This window comes from Eubalaena glacialis, chromosome 6 (assembly GCF_028564815.1).
Source record: "Eubalaena glacialis isolate mEubGla1 chromosome 6, mEubGla1.1.hap2.+ XY, whole genome shotgun sequence".
Classification (NCBI taxonomy): domain Eukaryota; kingdom Metazoa; phylum Chordata; class Mammalia; order Artiodactyla; family Balaenidae; genus Eubalaena; species Eubalaena glacialis.
Window position 1 is genome coordinate 134,686,747 of NC_083721.1, and position 23,125 is coordinate 134,709,871.

The 23,125-nt window shown below is 53.3% G+C and overlaps 2 protein-coding genes across 2 annotated transcripts in view; both read right to left on the reverse strand.

Moving 5' to 3' along the window:
* Window positions 1-2,406, reverse strand: part of BFSP2 (beaded filament structural protein 2) — a 69,714-nt gene extending 67,308 nt beyond the window's left edge. The window contains exon 1 of the mRNA XM_061192778.1: window positions 1,918-2,406. Within this exon, the coding sequence (XP_061048761.1) occupies window positions 1,918-2,406 (489 nt within the window). The remainder of the gene's footprint in view (window positions 1-1,917) is intronic.
* Window positions 2,407-6,198: 3,792 nt separating this feature from the next.
* Window positions 6,199-21,847, reverse strand: TMEM108 (transmembrane protein 108). Its single transcript, XM_061192779.1, has 4 exons — window positions 21,784-21,847; window positions 20,265-21,698; window positions 11,347-11,501; window positions 6,199-6,471 (listed from the first exon to the last, which is right to left on the reverse strand). Exons 1-4 carry the CDS (start codon window positions 21,845-21,847, stop codon window positions 6,349-6,351), a joined length of 1,776 nt encoding a protein of 591 aa, XP_061048762.1. The 3' UTR covers window positions 6,199-6,348.
* Window positions 21,848-23,125: the final 1,278 nt, after the last annotated feature.

A 23,125-nucleotide genomic window follows, 5' to 3' on the forward strand; every position in this document is an offset into this window, starting at 1 on the left:
GCGGGCTTCTCGTTGCGGTGGCTTCTCTTGTTGTGGAGCATGGGCTGTAGGCTCGCGGGCTTCAGTAGTTGTGGCTCGCTGGCTCTAGAGCACAGGCTCAGTAGTTGTGGCGCATGAGCTTAGTCGATCCGCCGCACGTGGGATCTTCCCGGACCAGGGCTCGAACCCGTGTGCCCTGCATTGGCAGGCAGATTCTTAACCACTGCGCCACCAGGGAAGTCCTGTGGTCATACTTTTTGACCTAGAAATTGGGATGCCTGACCTCTCGTGAAAAGTCAGTGTGGCATCTGAGTGCAAGAAATTGTCTGGCAGATGCTGAAATATTGGAATATTCCAATATCGAAATATTGGAATAGGGGCATTCTGGTGGTTTACAGGACACAAATATTTGTAATCAGCACTGTTGGAGAGAACCCTGGAGGAATGGCTGTCTGAGATTTGCCAGCTTTAAGGCCCCAGACTGCTCTAAGATGGTTCTCCTCACAGCATAGATGGATGCAAGCAGAACAGCAGCTCTGGGGAAAAGCCGAGAGGACAGTGTTGGGTGTCATGCGTACTGTGCTGTCAGCTAGGCACCAGCTGGTGGTGGGGGAGAAGCATCCTGGGGTGAAGTGGGAGGCAGGAGGGGCAAATGGGGAGCCCCTGAGTGTGTCTGCCCAGCATCACCCAGCCACACACGAATGAAGGTTCGTGAGCTCCCCCCGTGGGCTGCGTGCTGGGTGCCCCAGGGTGCAAGGGGTCTGAGTTGGCAGTTCCTGGCTGGGCTAGAGGCTGATTTAGCTCAGAGGGATGCCAAGGCCAGCATTCGTGGGAGGGGGAGAGGAGAGAAGCCAGCCACCCACAAAGAGACAGATGAGCTGTGTAAAGCTGGCTGCGGCCCCAGCGTCAGAACCACAGGCTGCAGGCAGACGTGACGGATGAGCTTGGCACCCTGCAGAATCACCCTGGACAGCAGGTCCTGACCAAGTGAGGGACAGAGAGGAAACCTCTGTGCCCTGCCCTGGCCAATAAGGTAGCCACTGGCCACATGTGGCTATTTAAATGTAAATGAATGAAAATGAAAGAAAAATGTTAACTCTTCAGTCTCATTAGCCACAGGTCAAGTGCTCAATAGCCAGAGGTGGCTGGTGGCTACCAGACTAGACAGTGAGGATATAGGACATTTCCATCATTGCAGAAGTTCTCTTTGAATGTAAATGATCTCATTAATACTTTTTATATTGATTACATGTTGAAATAACATTTAAAATATATTGAGTTAAATAAGATATACTAATATTAACCTCACCTGTTTCTTTTTACTTTTATTACTGTGGGTAGTAAACTTGTCAATTACCTGCATGGCTCACATTTCTACGGGACAGCCCTGTATAAACGGATACAGGAACACACCTCCATTTAGCTATTGTTTTTAACGCCACATCCATTCAGTGGTATTCCATTTGACGATGGCTGTAAAAACCCGTTCTTAACACAAAGGTTACAGAGTCAGCCCAGGCTGATGGGACAAATGCAAGCTTTGGACCTGGAAAAATTCAGGTTCAAATCTCAGCTCCATCTCCCGACTGGCTGTGTGATTTTGGGCACATAACTTCTTTGTGCCTCAGTTTTTTCATCTAAGGATGCAATCAATGAATGAGCCTCTGCAGAGCAATGCTTTGACCCTAGAGGAGATAGTGCCTGCACAGGGCCTGGCGTGGGCTTGGCCCCGAGTACACCTCAGTAAATGGTGGTCCCTGTTATTGTTGTTGTTATCGTCATTAACATTTTTAGCACGGAAGCGTAAGGGGTTAGGGTCAGTCTCTCTGGCCTCAGACCACTCACTTCCCTGCCCCCTGCCTCGGCACCCTTGCTCTCTGATAATGACCCTCCAGAGGTGCAGCAGGCAGCTGTCAGCATCCTCTCCCAGGCACTCACCTGCTGGCAGCTGCTGGTCCATGAGGCCCGGAGGGCACTGCAGCTCTCTGAGCGCGTGGACTTGCTGTCCAGGTGCATCCGCAGCTGTGCCTCCAGCTCCTGGCTGACTTTCTCGAGGGCGTGCACCTTGGCCATGTATTCCACCAGGCAACCCCCCAGGTCCTCGACGGCACTGAGGTCCCTCTCCAGGCCTGGAGTGGGTGCCGTGGCCAGGCCTGAGCTCCGCAGGCCCTGCAGGAAGACGCTGCTGATGCCCAGGGCCCGGCGGGTCACACGGGCACCCAGGCCACCTGTGCACCCACTGGGTGTCATCCCTACATAGACCCTGGGTGTTCGGGCAAGACCACCCACAGCAATGGTCCTGGAGGCTGGGAGGCTATCCAGGGAGGACGGTGACGGTGCTCCCCTGAAGGGTGCCTTGTGCCTCTGGAGCGGCATGCTGGAGCTGGCCCCCGTGGGCGCTTCCACCACCACTCGCCTTGTGCTCATCACCCCTTCTGCCTCTGCTGTGCCTAGTGGGTTTGCAGAGGCCAGTGGCTTTTGGTTTCCAGCCCCAGCGTCCCCGTGACTTGGCCTCTCTGGCAGCTTCCCTGTGCCAGGGCTGCTTTGTCTGCTGTTTTCCATGAGTTTCCACCATTCACCAAGCTGAAAGGGAAACGGCCCGCCCAGGGTTGTGTGCAGAGAGGCCCTCAGGCGTTCTCCGCAGGGTCATGTGCAGGCTGTGCACATGACCTCCTAGATTTTTCTGCGGGTAGTGGGGAGGCTGGATCAGTGCAGGCTGTGAAGGTGGCTCACCTGGGCTTGTGTATTTCACTACCTGAGAGGGCAAGGCAGGCACCCAGCAGCCCCACTTCACAGATGAGTAAACTGAGGCTCAGAGACCTTAGATCACAAGTGCAGCGAGTGGCTGAGCCAGGACTGACTCCAGGTGTTCCAGGGCTGATGTCAGGGCTCTCCAGCCTTACCTGTGTTGCGTGTGTGACTGTGGAGGTGTGCCTGGAGATGGCTGTGAACCAGCCTTGGTGGGAGGCAGCCCCAGGGACTCCAGAGAAACAAAGTAAGCCTGTTGCTTCCTTCACGCTCCCTCCCTCAGTCCCGGCAGCAGCTTCAGGTCCCTCCCTGGCACCTTCCCGCCCCGCTCCCCCCCCCCACCCCCACACTGTGTTCATCAGCTGCTTGACCTTGGCCACACTGCTTCACCTTGGCCACACTGCTTCACCTCTCTGGACCTTATTTTCCATGCACTGGCCTGGGCTCTAACTCTCTCATGCACTAGACAAGGGACCGTGGGCAAATTCAGGTCCCACACATGTCGGCCACCTATTATGCTCCAGATGTTCCCCACACCTCTGTTTCCCCAACTGCCAGAAAACTAGTAAATAAAAACAAAGAGGTTTTCTGGTAAGATCGTTAAGGGTGCTCCAAGTTGGGATTGGATGACACCCTCTAGACTTTAATTCATGCCCTCAGTATCCAGAAAGGATCTTGCAGCCCCCTGGATAACAAAATGGACCTAAAACCCACTGCATTTAAGTTTAACCCTAGAGAAATGAAGTATCCAAAACCCAGAGCTGGATATTTACCCCAGATCCTGCAATGTGGGAATGTACCTTGAGGAGAGAAGGGGAAGGGGTCAGCTGAATCCATCCAGCGCTGGGCAGATTTCCATGCTTTACTTCACTGAGTTCTCAATTCGACCTTAGGAGGTAGGTTCAGGGTTGACATGCACTGACATTTGGGCTGCGCAGTGCACAACTCCAGAAGTATCTTCACGTGTCCTATGATCACCTATTCTCCCTTGTGTGATGACAACCTGAGAGCTGCAGTGACTCACCCAAGGTCCCCTGTCCAGGAGGTGGCAGAGCTGGGATGAGAAGGCCTCTTCTGACTCCTAGTCCAGTGACTTATCTAGGACCCCCTCTGTTTCCCTAAACCCAAAAAACAGGGTACCTCCCAATGTCACACAGGCAGAGTTAAATATTCTGGAATATTCTATGTGCTCCTCCCTTTTTCTTTTTTCCTTCTACTTTTTCTATTTGAAATGACATGGAAGGTACTTTATAAAAATCAATGTTGGTTATATGATTATCAGATTAAGGAACCAACTTGATCAAGTAAAGGCTGGCAGTGCCCCTTGTTTATTTAGATGTGGCTTTCTTGCTGAGAACACCACCTCTGGTGCACCCCGAAGGCCCGTGGCTCCCATTAGTCTGTGTTATAATAACATCCTCCTAAAACAGGTGACACTGATGGGTCCCAGGAGCTGCAGGAATTCTAGGATGCATCATCCAAGGCTAAATGAAGAGCTCAAGCCACTGATTACATTGTTTGCAAAGGTGCCATGTTTAGGCACTGTTACTCTACGGAATGGTGACACTCAGTGGCGAGGTTAACTTCAGATTTCTCTGACCAAAGATATTTACAATACAGTCCTGAGCCCAGGGAAGGGGAGGAGGGTGTGTCTTGACACCCGTATCTCCAAAGACCTGAAGACAAATGACTTTTGGGAGGAGAAATCCCAAACATGTTCTAAAGAATTTGTTTTATCAAATGATAAATGGCTATTAGCTCATCACTCTGATAAAAATCCAACTTACAGTTAAAATAGATTTAAAAATACAGATGGACAGGTAGTGTTGGTACTGAAGGAAGACTTAAAAGTTATTTAAAAATGAAAAGAATGCAAAATGTATTAGCAACTTAATCCTCTGGCTAATAAAATAAGTTTATTTATATATACATGGTAGCTGAATTCTGTGGATACGGAAAAATAAGTCATACATCCCACATATATATATATATAACATATGTATCTCTAATTACATATGTTATATATAAATTTTACTTTTCAAACAGATTTCTTTCTCTATATACACACACACATTGATATTTTAAATGCAATCACCGACAGAAATATTATGATAAGGTTGAAAGATCAGACAGCAACACGCTGGGAAATGAATCTCAGAGCAACATGTAACCTGCTTCTTTGTGGGTTGAAGAGTCTTTGAAGACAGACAATCACCAAACTCATGTTAAGTAGGTTCATAGGACATTGAGAACACACACTTTTGAAGGCCATCTTTTTTTTTTTTTAAAGGAAAATGTAGGAAGAAAGGAAAAAGTTATGATAAAGAGACCACAGCAATAACACGAACATATGACTCAACATTCAAGTTCAGGTCCCAATCTGACTATAAGAACATCTATATTCAAAATATACTATCAAACTATTTTTCTTTTAGAGAAAGGAAGGTCAAAGCAGTTATCTTCTCTCCCAGCCACTATATAGTAGGGATAAAATGGAGAAGCAGCCATCTCTGGAAGCCCCTCTCACATCTCTGGCGGTCTGACCCCTGTTGGCCGTGGGCCCACGGGGCAGCAGGTGACCACCGATGGAGAGAGCAGTGAGGGGAGACGTCCCCGTGACCCCCAGGCAGGCCTGCAGGGCTGAGCAAGAATACAATGACATCTTCCTCCCGAGCCATCCGCTTTGGCAATCTTGTTATTTTAAGATCCTGGGAGGAAGGTTTAGAAAATTACAGCTCCCCACTCCAAGGTTTCTTCCACAAACACGTTCCTCAGCGGTGTGATGTGATGGCCTTTTGAGAAAATGAAGGTGAACCCCAAAACGTTGGATCCTTGGATTAGAGCAAGCATTCCGAAGCTCCAGGGCTGGGATCCGCATCCAAACCCTCTCCAGAGAAAGGCACGCTGTCTAATGCATTTGTGGGTGGTGGGAGGATGCAGGGATGTGCTTGGAGGGGAGCCTTCTGTCGCCCGGGAAAGCAGTCCGGCCTGGACGCTCCCTGTGTGGGATGTCAGGGGGCGTGGCCTGAGGATGCCTCCACGATCTCCAGCTCCTGCCTGCGTCCGAATCTTGGATGGAATTACCCTCGACAGCCAACTGTGCCGTCGCGAGGCTCGGAGCGCCTGGGAGGATGAGGTGCTCCCTCTTCCTTGTCCGCCGGTGTCCCTCTAGGCGGCGGCCCAGCTCCGTCACTGGTGTGCGGAGGAGGGGGCGGAAATGGGGTCCGTCACATTGAATCGAGAGGAAGCAGAGCTTTAGGAAGCCTCAGAGGCCGTGCACTTGGCCGTTTTAACATCAACTTGTACAAGTCGGTCTCTCCCCTCACCTGCCTGGGGCTGCTGGGACCCCCACATGCTCAAGGACAGTTATGAAGAGAAGCAATCAATGCAACTGCTTTGCTTATAAATACCTTTATTTTATAAAGCCACGGATTGTTCTGTCAAGTTCTTTTTTTTTTAAACCACACTTATAAAAAAGATGTTGACAATTCTTAGGAAAAAAAAGCTGAAAATGTTTCTCATCAAGTCAGGGTTACACAAAGATTATATTTATAATATATATTTGTATATTGATAATTTAGAGACGAAAGGTAGGGACTGGCAAAGCGAGGGCTGCTGCAGTTAGATTTCCGACACTTGATCGTTGCCCACAAACAGCGTTTCTTGACAGAAGGGGTTAACGAGGACCATCCCGGTGTCTCTGTAGTCACCGTTGGCTGGGGAGCGGGGCTCCGAGAGCTGGTCCTGGGGGACAGAGGGAGCAGATGGCATGAGCTGGGTAGGGGTTATCAGGTGGCCATTCTTAAAGAAACGTACCCACGGGGACGTTTACTTCCACTTGGGAGTGCTTGGTAAACATTTAAAAAAGCTATTGAAATATAGTCAACATAACAATATTATGTGAGTTTCAGGTGTACTACATAGTGATTTGACATTTTTACACACATTATGAAATGGTCACCACGATAGGTCTAATAACCGTGTGTCCTCATACAAAGTTATTACAATATTATCGACCATATTCCTTATGGTGTACATTACATCCCTGAGGCTTATTTATTATATAACTGGAGGTTTGTTCCTCTTAATCCCCTTCACCTATTTCACTCCCCACCACAACCATTTTTCACCATCCTCACTGCTGATGCTGGGGTACAGAGCCCTTTCTGCTCTTTTTTCAGACTTTTATAGCAGCTTCCAAAGAAGACTTCCTGCTTCCTGAATCACCTCCCCCTCAGGTTGCCAGAGGTGGCGTTGCTTTCCATGCTGCCCTGGTGGGCAAAACCTGGTCCACTTGGGCCCCAGACTCTCCTTCCTGCCTCTTTGTCACAGACCTCCGGGAGGCCTCGCCACTTTTCTTTCCTGAACATACCCTGCGCTTGCCCACCTCCTTCCTCTCCTGCCACCCACCTGTCAGAGCCTCCAAGGCTAATTCTACTCTCCCGAATCCTCCCATAGCCTGGTCAGAATTCTCGGCCCATTTCTTGTAGCACTAGATGTGCTGAGCTGAAGGGATCTGAATCTCTGTGTGACTGCACAATAGGTGGTGAGTGAAAAATTCAGTCGTCTACACAGTCTGAGGAGTGGAAAAGCCTAGAAACAAACAATCTGCTCGGGTCATCTGAATGGCTTTGGCTGCAGCTACCAAGGACTGCAAGCACTTGGGGGCCACAAAATGGCTGTTCTCAGACTCAGGCCCAGGTGTTAACGTAGAGAAAAAAGCCATAGTTTGTTCCAATTCTACACAACGGAAGGCTCAGAGCCTGCAGGCTATTTCAGGGCAAAGACTCAGCAGCAGGCCTAGATGTAACCGGCTTAGGCCAGACCAGTTTAGAAATGGCTTCGTTTTAAGAAGCCACGATTAATACTCTGAAGTTTATTTTTAAACAAAACATGTTATTTTTGACAAGTATGTATTACTTTATGGGTAATAAGGAGAGACAGGAAGAAAGGTCATTTGTTGTAAGATGTCTTTTCAGAAGACAAGAATTTCCTTCACTGTCTGGAATCAGCTGTGCGCCCATCCAAAGTGTGGATGTGGGACCAGCCATCTAAGTAAGGAGAATAGGGTGGCATGTCAGCGAGGGGACAGAAATCCTCTTTCTCCACTGGGCTTTGGGGTTGAGCTGCGGACGGGAATTTTGGAGCCTAAGATCTGGCTTGCGGCTTTACAGTTCTCACAACACAAGCGTTCAAGGGTGAACTAAGGCAGGAAAGAAGAAAACAGAAGGAGGGGAGGGAAAAAGAAGGGAAAGCATGGAAAAGTTTCCAGGCGCCTCTGGGCATCACAGCCCTGCCCATCCAGCCCGGATTCTGTTTTGTGGCTTTCATCAGCCCAGAAGGGGAGCAGGGCACTGGGGAAACTTGCTTAGGCAAAGCACTTGGCAGCCTCCAACGCTGGCCGCCCGGCGGTGAGCTCATGGTCCTGTGACTGTGGTCGCTCCGTGGGTGGGCGGCAGGGCCTCTGCGCCCAGGGAAGGGACAGCTGCTGTTACTGAGAATACAGCAGAACGAGGGGAGGGGGCTGGCTGGGGGGGGGGTGAGAAACCCACTCTAAAGCCAGCAGAGCTTCCCGCCGCTGGTGCCGCTGCAGCCTCCTGACCCTGGGGTCCTGACTGCGGCCTCTGCAAGCAGGGCCCTTGCGACAGTACGCTCACCGGCACTGTCCTCTAGCTTTGGTTTTCATTTACCAATCTGTAAAGAGCATATGAGGAGTTTAGGATCCAGGGGTGCACGGCCCACACTCAAAGTGGGCCAGCCCCCTGTCCAAGTTACCTATTTTTTCACTCACTGTAACAGTTCTCAGGAACACTTCTGCCATCAAATTGCACCCTGGCCACACTAAAGGTCAATGCCGTTGTGAGGCCTATCCCTCTGTTTGTCCTTCAGCTAAAACTTCTTACTGAGCATCCACTGTGTGTCAGGCTTTGGGCTGGATAATGGGTAAATCGTGAGTAAAGTTCACTCACGTGACAACCATTAACAGAGTACCTACCATGTGCTGGGCACTGTTCGTGGAGCTGGGTATAGGGCAGTGAACAGAGCAAACAACCCTCCTGCCCTCAGGCAGCTTATGTTCTAGTAGGTGAGATGAATGCACACCAGTCAACAGAGAGAGAAAGTTGCAATGCCAGGCAGTGAGAAGTGCTCAAAGCAGGGATGGGGACAGAGCACCAGGGGTTGGAGGGTGGGGTTCTAACCTGTGTGGAGCAGTCAGGGAAGGCCTCCCTGAGGAGGTGGCATTGCAGCAGAGGCCTGGAGGAAGTGAGGGGTGGAGGCAGCCGGGAGAAGAGCATTTCAGACAGGTGCCAGGACGAGCTCACTCTTGGGCTGGGGCATGTGCTCTGTGGCAGAGGGGGAGGAGGTGGGCAGGGCCAGCACGAGAAACGCCTGCTAAGAGGAATCTGGATTCCGTCCAAAGTGTGAAGAGGGGCCCTGTGAAGCTTGGGAGCCGTGGCTGACGGGAGGTCCTGCCTTGGAAAGATCATCTGGCTGCTGTGTTTAGGACAGACCGTGGCGGGTAGCCAGTAGCAGGGAGAACTGTTTGCAGAGCGATGGCAGCAATCCACGATTCGAGGGATGATGGCAGCCTGGACGAGGGGTCGCAGTGCAACTGGTGAGCCCTGCTCACGTGGAGGAAGAACCAACGGGGCCGCAGACAGACGGGAGGTGGGGTGTGCGAGAGGAGAAGGCGGCCGGCGGTGCCATCTAATAACGAGAAACACCAGGGGGCCTTCTGGGCGTCGGGGCAGGAGGGAGAAGCCGAGAGTTCAGTCTCTGGCTGTTGGCTTGGAGATGCCTGTTAGAAACGTGTGCATCTGTAGCTGGGCACACGGGTCTGGAGCTCAGGGGAGACGGCCAGGTTAGAACAGAACTTGGTAGTCACGGTGAGGAATGGGATTTAAAGGCATGGAGCTGAGAGGAAAGAGAAGAGAAGCGGTGGGAGCACTGAGCGCGCGCCCTCCCGTGACTGGAGGTCGGGGCAAGACAGGGGCCAACGACGACGGAGACTGAGGAGGAGCTGCTGGTGGGTGGGGAAAACAGGACAGGATGGGGCCCAGATGTCAGCGGAGAAACGTTTGGAGGAGGAAACGATCGACTGTGCCGATGCTGCTGGTAGATGGAGTAGAATGAGTGCCCAGAATGGCCCTTGGGGTTAGCAATATGGGGACAACCGGTTACTCCTGTGGGGGAGGGACATTCTAAACTATAATGTCAGACCAGTAGCTGCACAATGACAACCCTGATAAGTGCCACGATGGAAAAGCACAGGAGCTGAGACCATACGACAGGAGAGTGAACCCAGCCTGGCAGACAGGGAAGGCCTCTCTGAGGAAGTGACGGTTGGACTGGGCCCTGAGTGGTGGGTAGGAGTCACTGAGGTGAGCAGCGAAGGGGGTGCCAGGGAGGGATAGAAGACAAGCCAGGAGAGGGAGCAGCTCGTGCACAGCCCTGGAGTGGGATGTAACTTGGTGCCATAAGGGAATGAAAAGAAATGCAATGTGGCTGGAGCTTAGCAAACAAGAGGGAGAGGGCATAACATGAGGCTGGAGAGTTGGGCGGGGACAGGTCCACCTGGCAGGTCCTGAAAAGACTTTGAACTTTAACTTACCAGCAATGGGAAGCTACTGAAGGGATTTGAGCACAGGAGTGATGTGATCACATGCCTGTTTATAAAAGCTCATCTGGCTGCTGGAGGGATGAGAGGGAACGGTTCCTCCAGAAGCTCTCAGCTCCCCCTGCCTTTACTCAGACGTCTGCCATCCCTCTCCAGGGCCATCTCAACTGTATCCCAGGTGACCTACTTATTTTTCATATGTCTGTCTGTCCTCTCATCCATTCATCCATCCACTAAACCACCCTTCCTTTCCTTCCTATCCCTTTACTGATGACGTGCCCTCACCAGACCATCAGCACAATCTTTCTACAACTAGTTCACAAAAAGCGCAAAACTTTCAATGACCCTCCGCTGCCCAAGACTAAAGCACAAACTCCATTCAACCCCACCCAAGGCCGTGCCTAATCCATTTACCTTTCCAGCCACACCCTGGCCTCTGCCCTATCTTCCGGTGAGAGTGGAAAGAGGTCTGCAGTCAGAGAGACCTGGGTCAAAGCGCAGCTCTCTCACTGGCCGGCTGGGGGTTTCAGGCAAATATTCACCCTCCCAGCACCTGCACTGTGAAGCTTTCCTCCACTGGGTTCCACAGCTCTGTACCTCTCCCTGTAGCCCCCCTAGTTTGCTTTGAATGATGTCGGGGTTCGTACCTCACCCAAATCTTGGATCCTGGGCCCCTTGAGAGCAAGCTTTCACCTTCACAGTCTCCAGAGAGTGCCTGCCCCCAAACGATCCTCAGTGAACAGTCGTTGACTTGTTCCCAGAAACCCAAAGTCCCAAGAACCATTCTTCTTAAACTTCCACGTGAGCAGAAGGTCCCCGGGGATTCTCCCTAATGCAGATGCCCATTTGGCAGGGCTGGGGCGGGCTCACAGCCTCCAGGACCACGCTGCTCGGAGGAGCGAGGCGCTAAGAGGCGAGCAGGTGCTCTGCTCTCTTTGGAGCCTATGCTCTTCCACAGCGGCAGCCCTCCCCGGGGCAGCCCCTGGTTTGGGGCTCGTTACCTCAGAGGTTTCAAGGGACTGGATCTCCCTGGGAAGCTCCACGGCGTGCTTGCTGAAGTAGTCCATGGTGATGGCGTTGTTCCAGTAGCTCAGGCTGTTCTCGGGGTTGGCCGGCTTCTTCTTCTTCCGCAGGCAGCACACGGTCAGCAGGACGGCTGTCGAGAGAGTCCGCGTTAGAGAGCAGGAGGGTGGCGAGCAGCGTCAGGTGGGCCATGACAGTTACACATCCAGCCACTTGCCCTGCTCGTTGATTCGTTTGTTCATCTGCTCAACAGATATCTATAAACGCTGAGCACCTGCTTTGTGCAGGGTGCTGGGGAGAGGGGGAGAGAAGAGAAAGACAAGACTGACCTGCTTTCATAAGCTTCCCTCTTAGCGTGTGGATGGAGGGGTGCACGGAGGTCAGACAATATACAAGAGGACTGTTCAAAGAAAAGAAAACGTGGCAAAGTAAGAGAGACAACAGGGGGTAGCTGGGGGAGAGGCTCCATCGTGAAAGGCTTGCCTGAGCAGTAACCTTACAGCTGAGACTGGAATTGGGGAAGAAGCTGGCCATGTGTGGAACAGGGGCAGTGTGTCCCAGGTGGAGGGAACAGCACGTGCAAAGGGCCTGAGGTGGGGACAAGCTGCCTGTGTGTGAGGAAAGAGTCGCATGGCTAGAGTGGGGTGGGTGTGGGAGAGTGAGGTGGGAGGTGAGGCCAGAGCGATGCTTAGAGGCTGCCTCCATAGGCTCAGGGGCAAGAGGCGTGGATGCAATTTTGGATACTTGTGCATGCTGCAGTGCCACCCAGTGAGTTTGCTCCAAGGAAAGGCCTTGCTCTCTCACTGGGAGGGCTCCCCAGAGCTTGGCTGCAGAGAATGGCATGTGTGCACCAAGTTGCACCGTGGGACTGATAAGGAGTGTTCTCAGTCAGAGTGAGAGTGTGGCAGAGAGACGGGAAGAGCCCAGGGAATTTTACAAAATGAGCCTTGACTTCCACAGAGGGCAGAGCTTCACAGAGCAAATCTCTGGGCAGAGGTCTTGGACCCTGATAAAACAGCTGCTCTGGCCTCATCATCATCGTCAAAAACAAATAGCTGCTAACAGGCTTATAGCATTTATGCGCCAGGTGGCTCCAAGCACTTTAGAAACATTAATTCATTTAATCCTCTACGTAACTCCATGAGGTCCCCATTTTACAGAAAGGAAAACGGAGACTCAGAGAGGTGAAGTGACTTGCCCAAGAGCAAACCCAGACATCTGGACTCCAAAGTCCATGCTCTCAACCATCTATGATTCTGCCTCACAAAGACAAGCCAAACGCTGATGTGGAGCCCGCACTGCACAGGCGGGCCTGACGCGGCCTCCACACAGCTCGATGTGCCACACTGTCTGTTCAGTCTCGGAGACTCGGGGGCCCCAGGAGGAAGCAGCACGTTTGGATGTTGCTGATGAACCAGGTAGGAACAGAGTGGCTTGGACATGCTGACAGGGAAGGCTTCCGAGGTCGGAGGGTGGGGTAGCCTGTCCAGGGTCACACAGGGGAACAGGTGATGCAATGACCAGGATGACAGGAGCCCTCTTGGGGAGAAGCCGGTAAATGAAGACTCGGCACCTCCTGCGCAGGCTCCCGTCACCAGAGCCCATAGGGTGGGTGAAACTCTCGGCCAGGGGTGGGCAGGGCTGTATCCAACAACCTGGCCGTGCTCATCATTGGCATTGCGGAGTGGGGGGGGACCATGCTGAGCGGCCCACAAAGGCTGGTGCTGTGGTGGCAATGGCCATCGGGGGGCAGTGGAGGCTATCTCTGTCTACCGAGAGCCCTGCGGGCTGACTGGGGAATTCTGTAGCTCTTCCCTGCTGTTGGCCTTGCTGGTATCTCAACCTGAAAAGGCTTCCAGGCAAAGTCAAGAGATTGGGCAAATTTCCATTCCAGCCAATCTGCTTTGATCAAAAAGACTTCTACTTTGCTTACCATTTTTCCAGGTCCCCACAAAAAATTTTAAAAATAGAAAGGCGATTTCTGAATATTTGAGGGAAAAGAAATTTTAGACCGGCTGGCAGAGATTCCTTCAAGCTTTGTGGGTTTCCTCCCTTCCTTCCAAAGAGCCCTTTCTTCAACTGGTTGAAGGAGGAAGGGGTGAGGAGGGAGGCTGCAGAGTCAGCCTGAAACTCTGCTAGCTTCGGGCTCACCTCCTTGTTCTACAGATGAGAAGACTCTGGTCCAAAGCAGCCAGCTGACTTGCCACAGGTCACAGTGAGTGGTGGGACTGGGGTGAGGCCCCAGGTCCCCTCTCCCCTTTTCTGGAGTCTTTATTCTTCAGGGTCACTACTTTTCACCCTGCTCCAGGATTGGGATGGTGAAGCAGCCCAGGGGAATTCAAGCTGGGCAAACGTAAGCCACAGGGAGAGGGCTAGGCTGCATGAAGCCCCTTGCTAACCCGGGCGGGCGCAGGCTGCAGAATCCAGGTCCCCTGAGCCCCAGTCCAGTGCCCTCTGAGCCCACACTGCCCCTGCTCCGGGGCCTGGGCCTGTTTAGGACGCAGGACCCTGCCCTGCGGGAAGGGCTGGGGGTCGGAACGGGGAGTTCTGTTCCTAGCTTTCTCCCCCTCCCATGTTGTTAGTGCCCCCGGCCTGATTACACGTCTATCAGGGAGTTCCTGGTGCCTCTCAAACACCATTTCCCTTACATACCAGAAGCCAGCCCAGCTGCAGGGAGAGCACGGGCTTGGAGTCCAAAAGACCTGGGTTCAAGTTTGACTCTGCTGTGAGTTACACTAGGTGTCACTTCATCACGCTGATCACTACGGACTCCGTAAGGTTGTAAGGAGAGTTAGAGATCATGAATGCAAAATGCTGAGCACACTGCCTGGTGCTTAACTAATAAGAGTTTCCTTCTTGTCCTCTCAGCATCATCCCTGAAGAGACATCCTGAAAGAGAAACTGGGCTGCAAGACTGTTGGGTGGTTCAAGGCCAGGGCTCCAACTGTGGTTTAGAGCTTTCATTATTTTGGGGTCTGAACTTTCATCCCAGAAAGAAAAGTACAATCAGACTTATGGAATCTCTACTATATTCCCAGGTGCTCTACAGTCTGATTTAACCCACAAAATAGCTGCCTGAGGAAGGTGCTGGCACTCTTCCCATTCACAGAAGAGGCAACTGCAGTTCACGGAGGTTCACAGAATTGATCCTGGTTACCCAGCTAATTACTGGAGCTTGAACCCAGGTCTCTGTCACCCTGACGTTGATGGTCATTGTCCTAGCTCATCCTGAGCACTGGATGGGGCGTGCCTGAGGCAGGTGGAAGCACTGCGTAAACCACACAGCTCCGTGCACACACAGGGCGTGAGCCACCCCCTCTCCCATGCCACTGAAAGCTTCAACTGCTCTGTTTCTCCAAAGGGAACAGCTGTCAAGACTCTCAAGGAGGTCAATGAGATCCCTATTTCCTACAGTTTTAAAACTGGAGTGAGGGAGAAGCAAGCTCTTTCGGCTTCCCAGGCATGTCAGTGGGGAATCAGCTGTAGCTTGTCAGATGTATGACGGGAAGAAGGCGGGTTGCTGATGTGAAGATGGAGCCCAGGTACTGTGTTGACGTTTCTGGGAGGGGCCTCATTTCAGGGATGGGACCTGTTGTGTGATGGGAAATGGAAATGAGAGCATACAGGACCCTGAGGTTGCTTTTCAAATACCTGATGAAAGTGCTCTCCATGGCCTGCTGGAGAATGCGTGGCAAATCCTGACAAGATGAATATAATCACTATCTGACCACTGCCCTCATCCAGCACCTCTCTGTGGCAGATGCTGTGATAGGACCTCAGATGCATCAGCTCTGCTGTGCGCTACAAGCCTTTGGGGAGGCTGCTGCAGCCCTGGGAGTGCCTGCTCAGCTTTCTTGCTGCAGGGGCACAGCCAAGGGACCGCCCCGGCCGCCTCCCCTTGGACTCGCCACCACGTGTGCGCCGAGGCCACGCTTCCCGGGCTGCTCCCAGCCGTGGCTGACTATGCAGGCCTGTTCCTGCAGGACAGGAGACTCCTCTAACAGCCTGAGGACTACCCTCACCTGGCAGAAACTTCCTTAGGACTGCACTGCACTGCCGGGAAGCCTCTTCCTTCCCAGCCCTCCGGCCCCTTCTCCTTCCTCAGGTGTTATACCTGTACTGCAGTCTGAGGCTCTCCCTGCCTCCTCCAGCCCCTTCCTTAAGACTGCACAGGTGTTTCCCCAATAAATCTCTTGCAGGCCTAATTCTGCTTTGGTATCTGCCTCCTGAAGGCCCTGAATTAACACAGCGGACGCTATCCTAGTTTCACAGGTGAGAAAACATTGGCCCAAGGCTTAACCTGTCCAAGTCCCACAGGTGACGAGTGGGAGAGCTGGGGTTACGTCCAGGTGTGTCTGATTCCCAAGCCGAGGCTTCCTATCACACCAGGTTCCCTCTCAAGTGATTCACATGGGTTTCAAGTTAGGAAAGTAAGAGAGGGCAGGGAGCTCTGACGTCTCAGTTTGGCCCCTCATTAGGTGGATGAGAAACCGGAGACCCTCAAGGGGGATTAGTCCAGTGGTGCCAGCCCAGCTGTGGACAGGGATTAGTCCAGTGGTGCCAGCCCAGCTGTGGAGGTTGGGGAGGAGGCCAGGGGAGGCCTCAGGATGTAGAAGGAGACCAGGCTGGACAGAGGCCATGGGCCTGGGGAAAGCAGTTTTGGGGGCTCACTGACTCCCCGCCCTGGTGGGTAGGGATGTGCCTGAGGAAGCTCCAGGAGGTTCCTGCAGGGAGCGCTGGTCAGGAAGCACAGGGAAGAGCTGTGAGAGCGTGGCCACGGCACTCTGGTCCAACCTCGGGGACACCCCCGGACAAGCCTGCCTTGTCCAAAGGCTTCCCCACCTCCTTCAATTGGCTCATAAGCCCCAAGGAGACAACCTCCTGGTCAAACTTCCTTCCTGTCCTAATCTCTTCTATTCTTTTTACTGGAAAAGCACTTCTGACCCAGGTTTTTTAATATAGTAACTACAAAGTCATTGGGGTCTGTGAGTAAAAGGTACACAGATACATTCAGCTTTCAGTAACATTCACAGAACAACCGGTAATATAGCCAAGAGCCTTATGGGCACAAGGATATGTTATCTCTGAGTACTGCGCTGATGCTCCAACGGCATTTACTGTGCATCTGGAAGGAAGCCAACCTGCTCTGGGCAAAGTGCACATGGACCCTCACAGGTCCAGGGTCAGCGAGAGGCGCACTCTGCTTTGGACAGCTCAACTTGGACTGATGATGAACAACATCTGTAGCTGGCCTCGCTTCCTGCTTTCACCCCATATAACCCCCATCTCTTTCAAGGAGGCTGGATGACGACATTCTCAAGAATGGATGTGGCATGTGCAGGACAGGCCAGGGAACCTGGTAGAGCCACACAACTGACCTCCTGATGAAAACCCAGAGCACTGACAGCTGAGAGCGGGGACCCCTTCAGCGCCAGGCCGAGGCTTCCAGTAGGAGGTGGTGGGCTGTGCGTCCTGATGGTGGCAGCAGAGACCAGCTCAGGAGCCACATGGCTCCCGGGCCCCAGCCAAATGTGGCCTGGATCCAATCAATTTCGGTTCTCAGCACATCTGAAACTGTGTGTGGCTGTCTCCAGTGTGGCTCAGGAGACAAAGCATTTCTCAGACCTGGCACAATATACGTCCAGCCACTGGGCGGGGCTCACGATCTGGAAGGACAGGTGGAAGTGGTGACATCCCTTCTTGGGCAGGCCTGAGACTTGCTGTGATCACCCTCTGCTTCCACCAGAAACTGGGGACTTGCCAGCCTGCCTGGCAGCCCCGGCCTCTGAAGCCTGGCTTCTGCTGAATGCAGAAAAGCAGGACCAGGGCCAGGGCTACTCTGAAAAGCCAGATGAGGAAATCTATGCACACACTGTGCTACCAACACAGATCGCCTGAAATATCTGGCAAACTAGCAAAGGAGGAGACCCTTCTTTGAGGGCTGGAGAGTTTGCTTTAGGATAAATGTAGCTTCTGGGAAGGTCTGAAATACAAGGGCCCTTAGCCCTGGAAGACGTCTGCTTGCCTGATGACTTGAGTGGCGCCAGGCTATGAAAACAGCCTGGCTAGTTACTCATCTGTGCTTCCAAAGAGCACAGCGTTCTCAAGCTGGACGAGTGTCTCCTTTCTCAATGCCCCTCTCATCAGCACCTTCACAGGGTCAATGATGGTCCCACAGGACAGGGAGCTGTCTGTGGAGGCAGCTAGGCTGGAACCTTGTGGCCTGAGGATGGTGGAAATGCAAGACAGACACCAAAGGAAGCGGGGGCTGCAGTCCCCAGGCGCAATCTTCCTTTATGAAGTAATACGCTCTATCCCCGCAGCTGAAGGCTCCTGTCAGGGCCAGAAGCATTCTCGTGGTGCATTTCCAGGCTGCGTCCTTGCTTCTGTCTTGGCTGATGTTACTATGCATGGTTTAGGCAGCTCATGGGTTTTCCACTTTTCAGTAAAACCTTATCTAATCTCAACCTCAGACATGGCAAAAGGGCTGGAGAAGTCTTTTTAGAACTGCAAACGCAGGTGGGTGTGGCCCATGGGGGTGCAGGTGGGGAGAGGGCTCTGGCAGCTGGGGGTGTGGGGAGCCACATCAGCCACCTCCGGGTCCCCAGTGCTTGGAACAGTGCTTGGCACACAGTGGGCGCTCAGGAAATGCTGTGCTGAGTCAAACGGATTCTACCACCAGATCTGGGCTGACTCATGTGTGACTGGGACCCTGGGCAAGTCATTTCACTTGATGATTTACTCCCCACCTGTATGGTATGTTTGCTTTTTCTGTTTTGTTTTATTCCTCTGGCTAGTCTGTTTCAAGGATGAATGATTAAAAATAATGGGAACTCCTTTTGTAAACTAGAGCCTCTAGACACATGGAAAGAATGGAAAATTAGAAAGCTGTCTCTAATGTGGTTACTTCTCAAATATGACCATTATTAATAATTTATTGGCTAACAGTGCTACATTTTCTCATTATCATTCTTCTGTTTTAGACGTGGGCAATTACAGCTTTATGAATACCTCTGTGCTTCCATGAGTGACAATACAGCTGCTTAATGAAAGAATGAAATATGCAACTTGCAAGCATTTTCACTTTTCCTGCACTGGGGCCTTGAGCAGATGTAGGCCACCTACCCCTGACATGGAAAGTTTGTTTTGCTTATCAACTAGAAGGAGACAAGGAGCTGGGAGAGATGGCTCCTGGAAAGAGTCCAGACTCCAGATTAAAGAGGATCTTGCCAGAGTACAATGCCAAGCAGACATCAGCTTAATGTTAAAGGCACACACCTCCTGTGCTGACGTTCGATGGACCCACAACAGCAAAGGCTGGGAGACCTGGCTTAACAGCCTCCTCTGTGGAAAGCTTCTGGGGCTTCGTTCCCCTTGAGATTGGGCTGAGACCATGGTGTGACGTGAGGCATTACAATCAACGGAGCTGACGCAGTGCAGACTGCCCGGATGTGACCAAAGTGTCCAGAACAGAGCAACTGCCACCTGCTCTCCTTTGTCACGGCAGGGCGTGTGCAACGCTGTGCTCCCTCTGGGGAAGCCGGCGTAAACTGGAGGCTGTCAGAGGGGCAGATTGGGGCAGGGCCAGGGCCAGGCGGCCCTGTGAAGAGACTCAAAGGAACAGGGATAAGCAGCTTGGAAAAGGAAAACCTGCCCTTGAGAGCCATTTCACGTATCTCAGGGGTTGGTGGATGGACTTGTTTTTTGTATGGTTTCAGAGGGCACAGGTTAGGACCAAAGAGTGGGAATTACAAAGAGGCGAATTTCAGGCCCCCAGGAGAGCTGGAAACAACCCGAGGGGTCACAGGAGAAGGGCCTGATGATTGGGGAGCACAGGGTGTTTCTCACCCTTGGAAGGGCTGAGGGGGTGCCTGGATGATGGCCGTGTGGGTTGGGGAGTGGCAGGTACAGTGAGGATTCCTGTGGGGCCATCAGAGGAATGCTAAGAACTGAGGATCGAATACTTAGGGAAGACTCAAAGGAAGCCCTGGGTCCTGAGTGATTGCATCAGGTTCTTTATGGAGCCGTCAGTGGGGAATCCCCTCGACTCTTCATTAAAGGAGTGATGGGCAGCAGCAAGGAGGCGCTGGTGGCCTTGGGGAGCCCTTCCCCACATACCAGTGAGGGCAAAAGACAACAACAAGGTTCACAAAGCATCAGCTCACACCACCCATGAACAAACCAAACAGGGGCGGGGGCGGGGGGGAGGGACTGCTAAATTCACATGTAACTCTCAAGCCTCAATTTAGCTACAAGAACTCTGTTTTTATCAAGGCTAATAGAACTTCCCGCAAGATCAAAGCTTCATCTTTTCTTCTTTCTCAGGGGAAGACAGAGGAGGGGGAGGAAAAGAGGTGAGAGAGGAGAAGAACAGCAGGAAGGGCGATGGAAGGGAGGCGGGGAGGAAGGCGAGGGCTCTGCTACTCAGAAGCTGTAAGTTTGGAAGCACCAGTTTTCAACCTGCGGTGTGTTGGTGCCATGTCGCTACAGGAGAGAGCAGGCAGGGTGGTGTCACGACAAGAGCCCTGGGTTGGAAGACAGGTGCTCGGAGCTCACATCCCAGCCCTGCCTCTCAGTAACTCTGGGGTCCTGGGGGAACCATGTCCCCTCCCCAGCTTGGTGTTTCTTTCTGCAAATGCAGAGTCGGATTGGACTCCACAGCTCCTGGGAGTTGTGCATTTACCATCAGTGGCCATGTGAGCCATGGCCTGACCAGCCAAGGACCAGGGGTGGGGATAATCCATGATTCTTGTTCTACTACCTCCTTTCCCAGGATTCTGGGACGTTTGCAGCCCACTTGGTGGGGGCTGCCCACGTGTGGGGCAAAGGGATTCTAGGGATGGGCAAGCCGGTGTGGTGGGTGGGTGGGGGAGAAGGGAGAGGGTGAGGCACTTACAGCAGGAGGAGATGGGCACGCTGATGGCCAGGATCACCCAGGCGATGTCCATCTTGCTCAGGCAGATGGTGGCTCTGTGCTGGGGTTTGTCCCCTTCGGCCACATGGGAGATGTTCCCTGCTGTTCCAGGCTTCCAGGTCCCAGCGGGGACCAGACGGTTGAGGAAGTTTCCTGTGGCTGTGGACACCACTGTGGAGAGGGGACTGGGCACCCTGCCAGTCATGGTGGGCGTAGGGGTGGCCACAGCTTCCTCCTTGGCTAGGGAAACAGTGCTTTCTGAAACCCCGTGGGGGCGGGCCGGGGCCTGCGGGGCTGAGGATGTTCCCTGAGGAAGCCCCTCGGAAGGGGCTGAGACACTGGCATCGAAGGCAGCCTGAATGGGCCCCATGGTGGCCGTGAAGACCCCAGAGCTGGCAGATGGAGGTCTGCTGGTGCCAGGGGTGACAGTAAGCCAGGAGTCACTGTGGCTGGGGCCATCCTGTGGGTCACCACGGGGGTGCTGAGAAGGCACTGGGGCAGGATGTGGACTGGCAGGGGTGCCTGAGGCTGCTGTGGTGGCCAGCTCCCCTCCTTGGCTGGTGAAGGTGGGACCACCCCCCTGGTCTGCTCTGTTAAGGCCGGGCTTGTCCTCCGCAGACACCAGGGGCGTGCTGGGTCGTACCCACGAGGTCCTGCTGGGCGCCAAGGTTGCGGCCACTGTCTGGGGCTGTGGAGAGGAGGAGTAACCCCAGAGCGGGTTCCTGGGGGTGAGGGTGGAGGGGTCAGGCTCCACAGACCCTGTGAAGTTGCCTTTGTAAATCTGAAAGATCTTCCCCAGGGGCCGCTTCTGCCCCAGATATGTGGAGCTCTGATTTCGTCCCCGCGGGCCTTCCTTCCTTCTGGAGTGACTGCTGGGTGCAGGCAGGACAGGGCGTGGTGAACTGCTGGCTCCCTTTCGGGAGGAGCCAGGGGGCCTGGGGGGCCTGCGTGGGGTAGCCCGGGAGGGGGCCGTGAGGGGACGGCTGGTAGCATCCCTTGGCTTTGTCAGCAGGATGGTGGGCACGGCCTGGCCTGGGGGGCGGCCCTCTGAATGGGAGGACGTGGTTGCCACGGCAGCAGGAAGTGGCCCTGTGGACAGGGGGCCTTCAGAATGGGGGGTGGTTGCCGTCGCCATGATGGTGGAGATGGCGTTTTTAGGAGGGTGTCCGCTTGGATCGGGCGTTGTCGTTGCCATGGAAGCTGCAGCCTGTGAGGAGGGGCCGTCGGGATGAGGGGTCAGTGCCACCATGGAAGCGGGGGCAGCCACCATGGAGGAGCGTCTGGTAGAACTGAGGGGTGCTGTCACCATGGTGTCTGGGGTGGTGCCTGAGGGGAAGACTTGAAGAGATTCCCTGGGAGATGGTTCCTGGGCAGCAAATACCAGTGCTTCAGTCAGAGCCAAGGTCAGGAGGAAGCCTTGAGAGGGAGACAGAGAGCAGAGAGGTGAAATGCCCAGGAGCAGCTTGGCCCTGGGCCTTCCTTACCCATGAAACTGAAACACCTGGGAACTCAAGGGAAACATCGGGAGCATCCCTGAGGTCCACGCCCATCAGACACAGGACCATGGGGACTTGGGGAAGCTTCAGCAGGTGGGTGCCACCCAGCACCTGTCCCAGAGAGAACCCAGCCACAGGGGAAGCAGAGCTGGCTAAACCAGCCAGGCCCGTCCTTTCCCAAATACCTCTGAAATGCCATGGCCCTCCGCCCAAAGGCAGCTGCTCAGAACAGGCTGGGGGTAGGGGCACGGAAGAAGACTTGTGGCCTCTGAGTGCCTGCTGGCCCTCTGCACCAGGGAGCAGTCAAGGCCAGCGCAGCCACAAGGAAGCCAGCAGCTCTGTGTGAGCTGCCCTGAGCCGCTGAGTAGGGCCTGGGTGGGCAGAGCGGACCAGCGGCCACGCCTCTTCTGTCTCTTCCATTTATGAACTAGACAAAGGCACAAACGACAGACCTCTGTTCATTCAGGCCCACCCACCAAACGATTAAGGAGGGTCTAGCCCCTCCTTGGCCCTGGAGACACAAAAATGAACATGGCAGTCTCTGGCCCTGGGTGAGCTCATATAAATCCACAAATAATCCTAAAACAAGGCAGGGACGTCTCAGTGCCATCGGAGACTGACAGGCAGAAGGGGACAGGGGTTCAGAGGGTGACCAGATCTGGTGCCTATTAAGCACTTAGCACAGAGTCTGCAGGAGAAGTGCATTCCATGAACGCCAGCTGGTTGTATGGTTGTTGTCATGTTAAATGCTTGTCCTATGTGCTCATGAGGCTGAACTCTGTGGAAAACCACTGGTGGTGCCCAGCCTTTTAGAGCAGGAGGAGCCCTTCTGAGCATTAGAAGGAAACCATGGACTTTGCATGATGGTGAGTGTGTGTGCTTTTAGTTCATTGAGAAAAATGCACAAGGACAAAAACCGATACATTTAAAAACTCTTCTAAATATGTATGGATTTTATTAATCACAACAGCATGTGCCTATCTTTAAAAATAACACCTCCTATCAATGTGAGACATAGGATCTATCCAGATTATAGACGGGAAGACTGGCCACCCCGTACAACACACAGGCTGGGAAGAGCTGCTCCGTATTGCCGAGGAGCGCCTGACAAACCTCTAAGGCCTGATTCTGTCCTGAGCACTTGCCCTGTTCATATGAGCCCCCTGCTGGGTCACTCGCATGCCCTTCCTTCAGCCCTGCTAGCCGCCCAGACAATGGTAGAGATGGGCCTCTGCCCGGTAACTCTCTTGGCGCCTCCCTCCCCTGCCCGATTCCAGCAGGATGAATGGTCAAAGCAGGGGCCCTGGCAGTGATTCCTGGGAGCCTGGGGTGGTCAGCAAAGCTGAC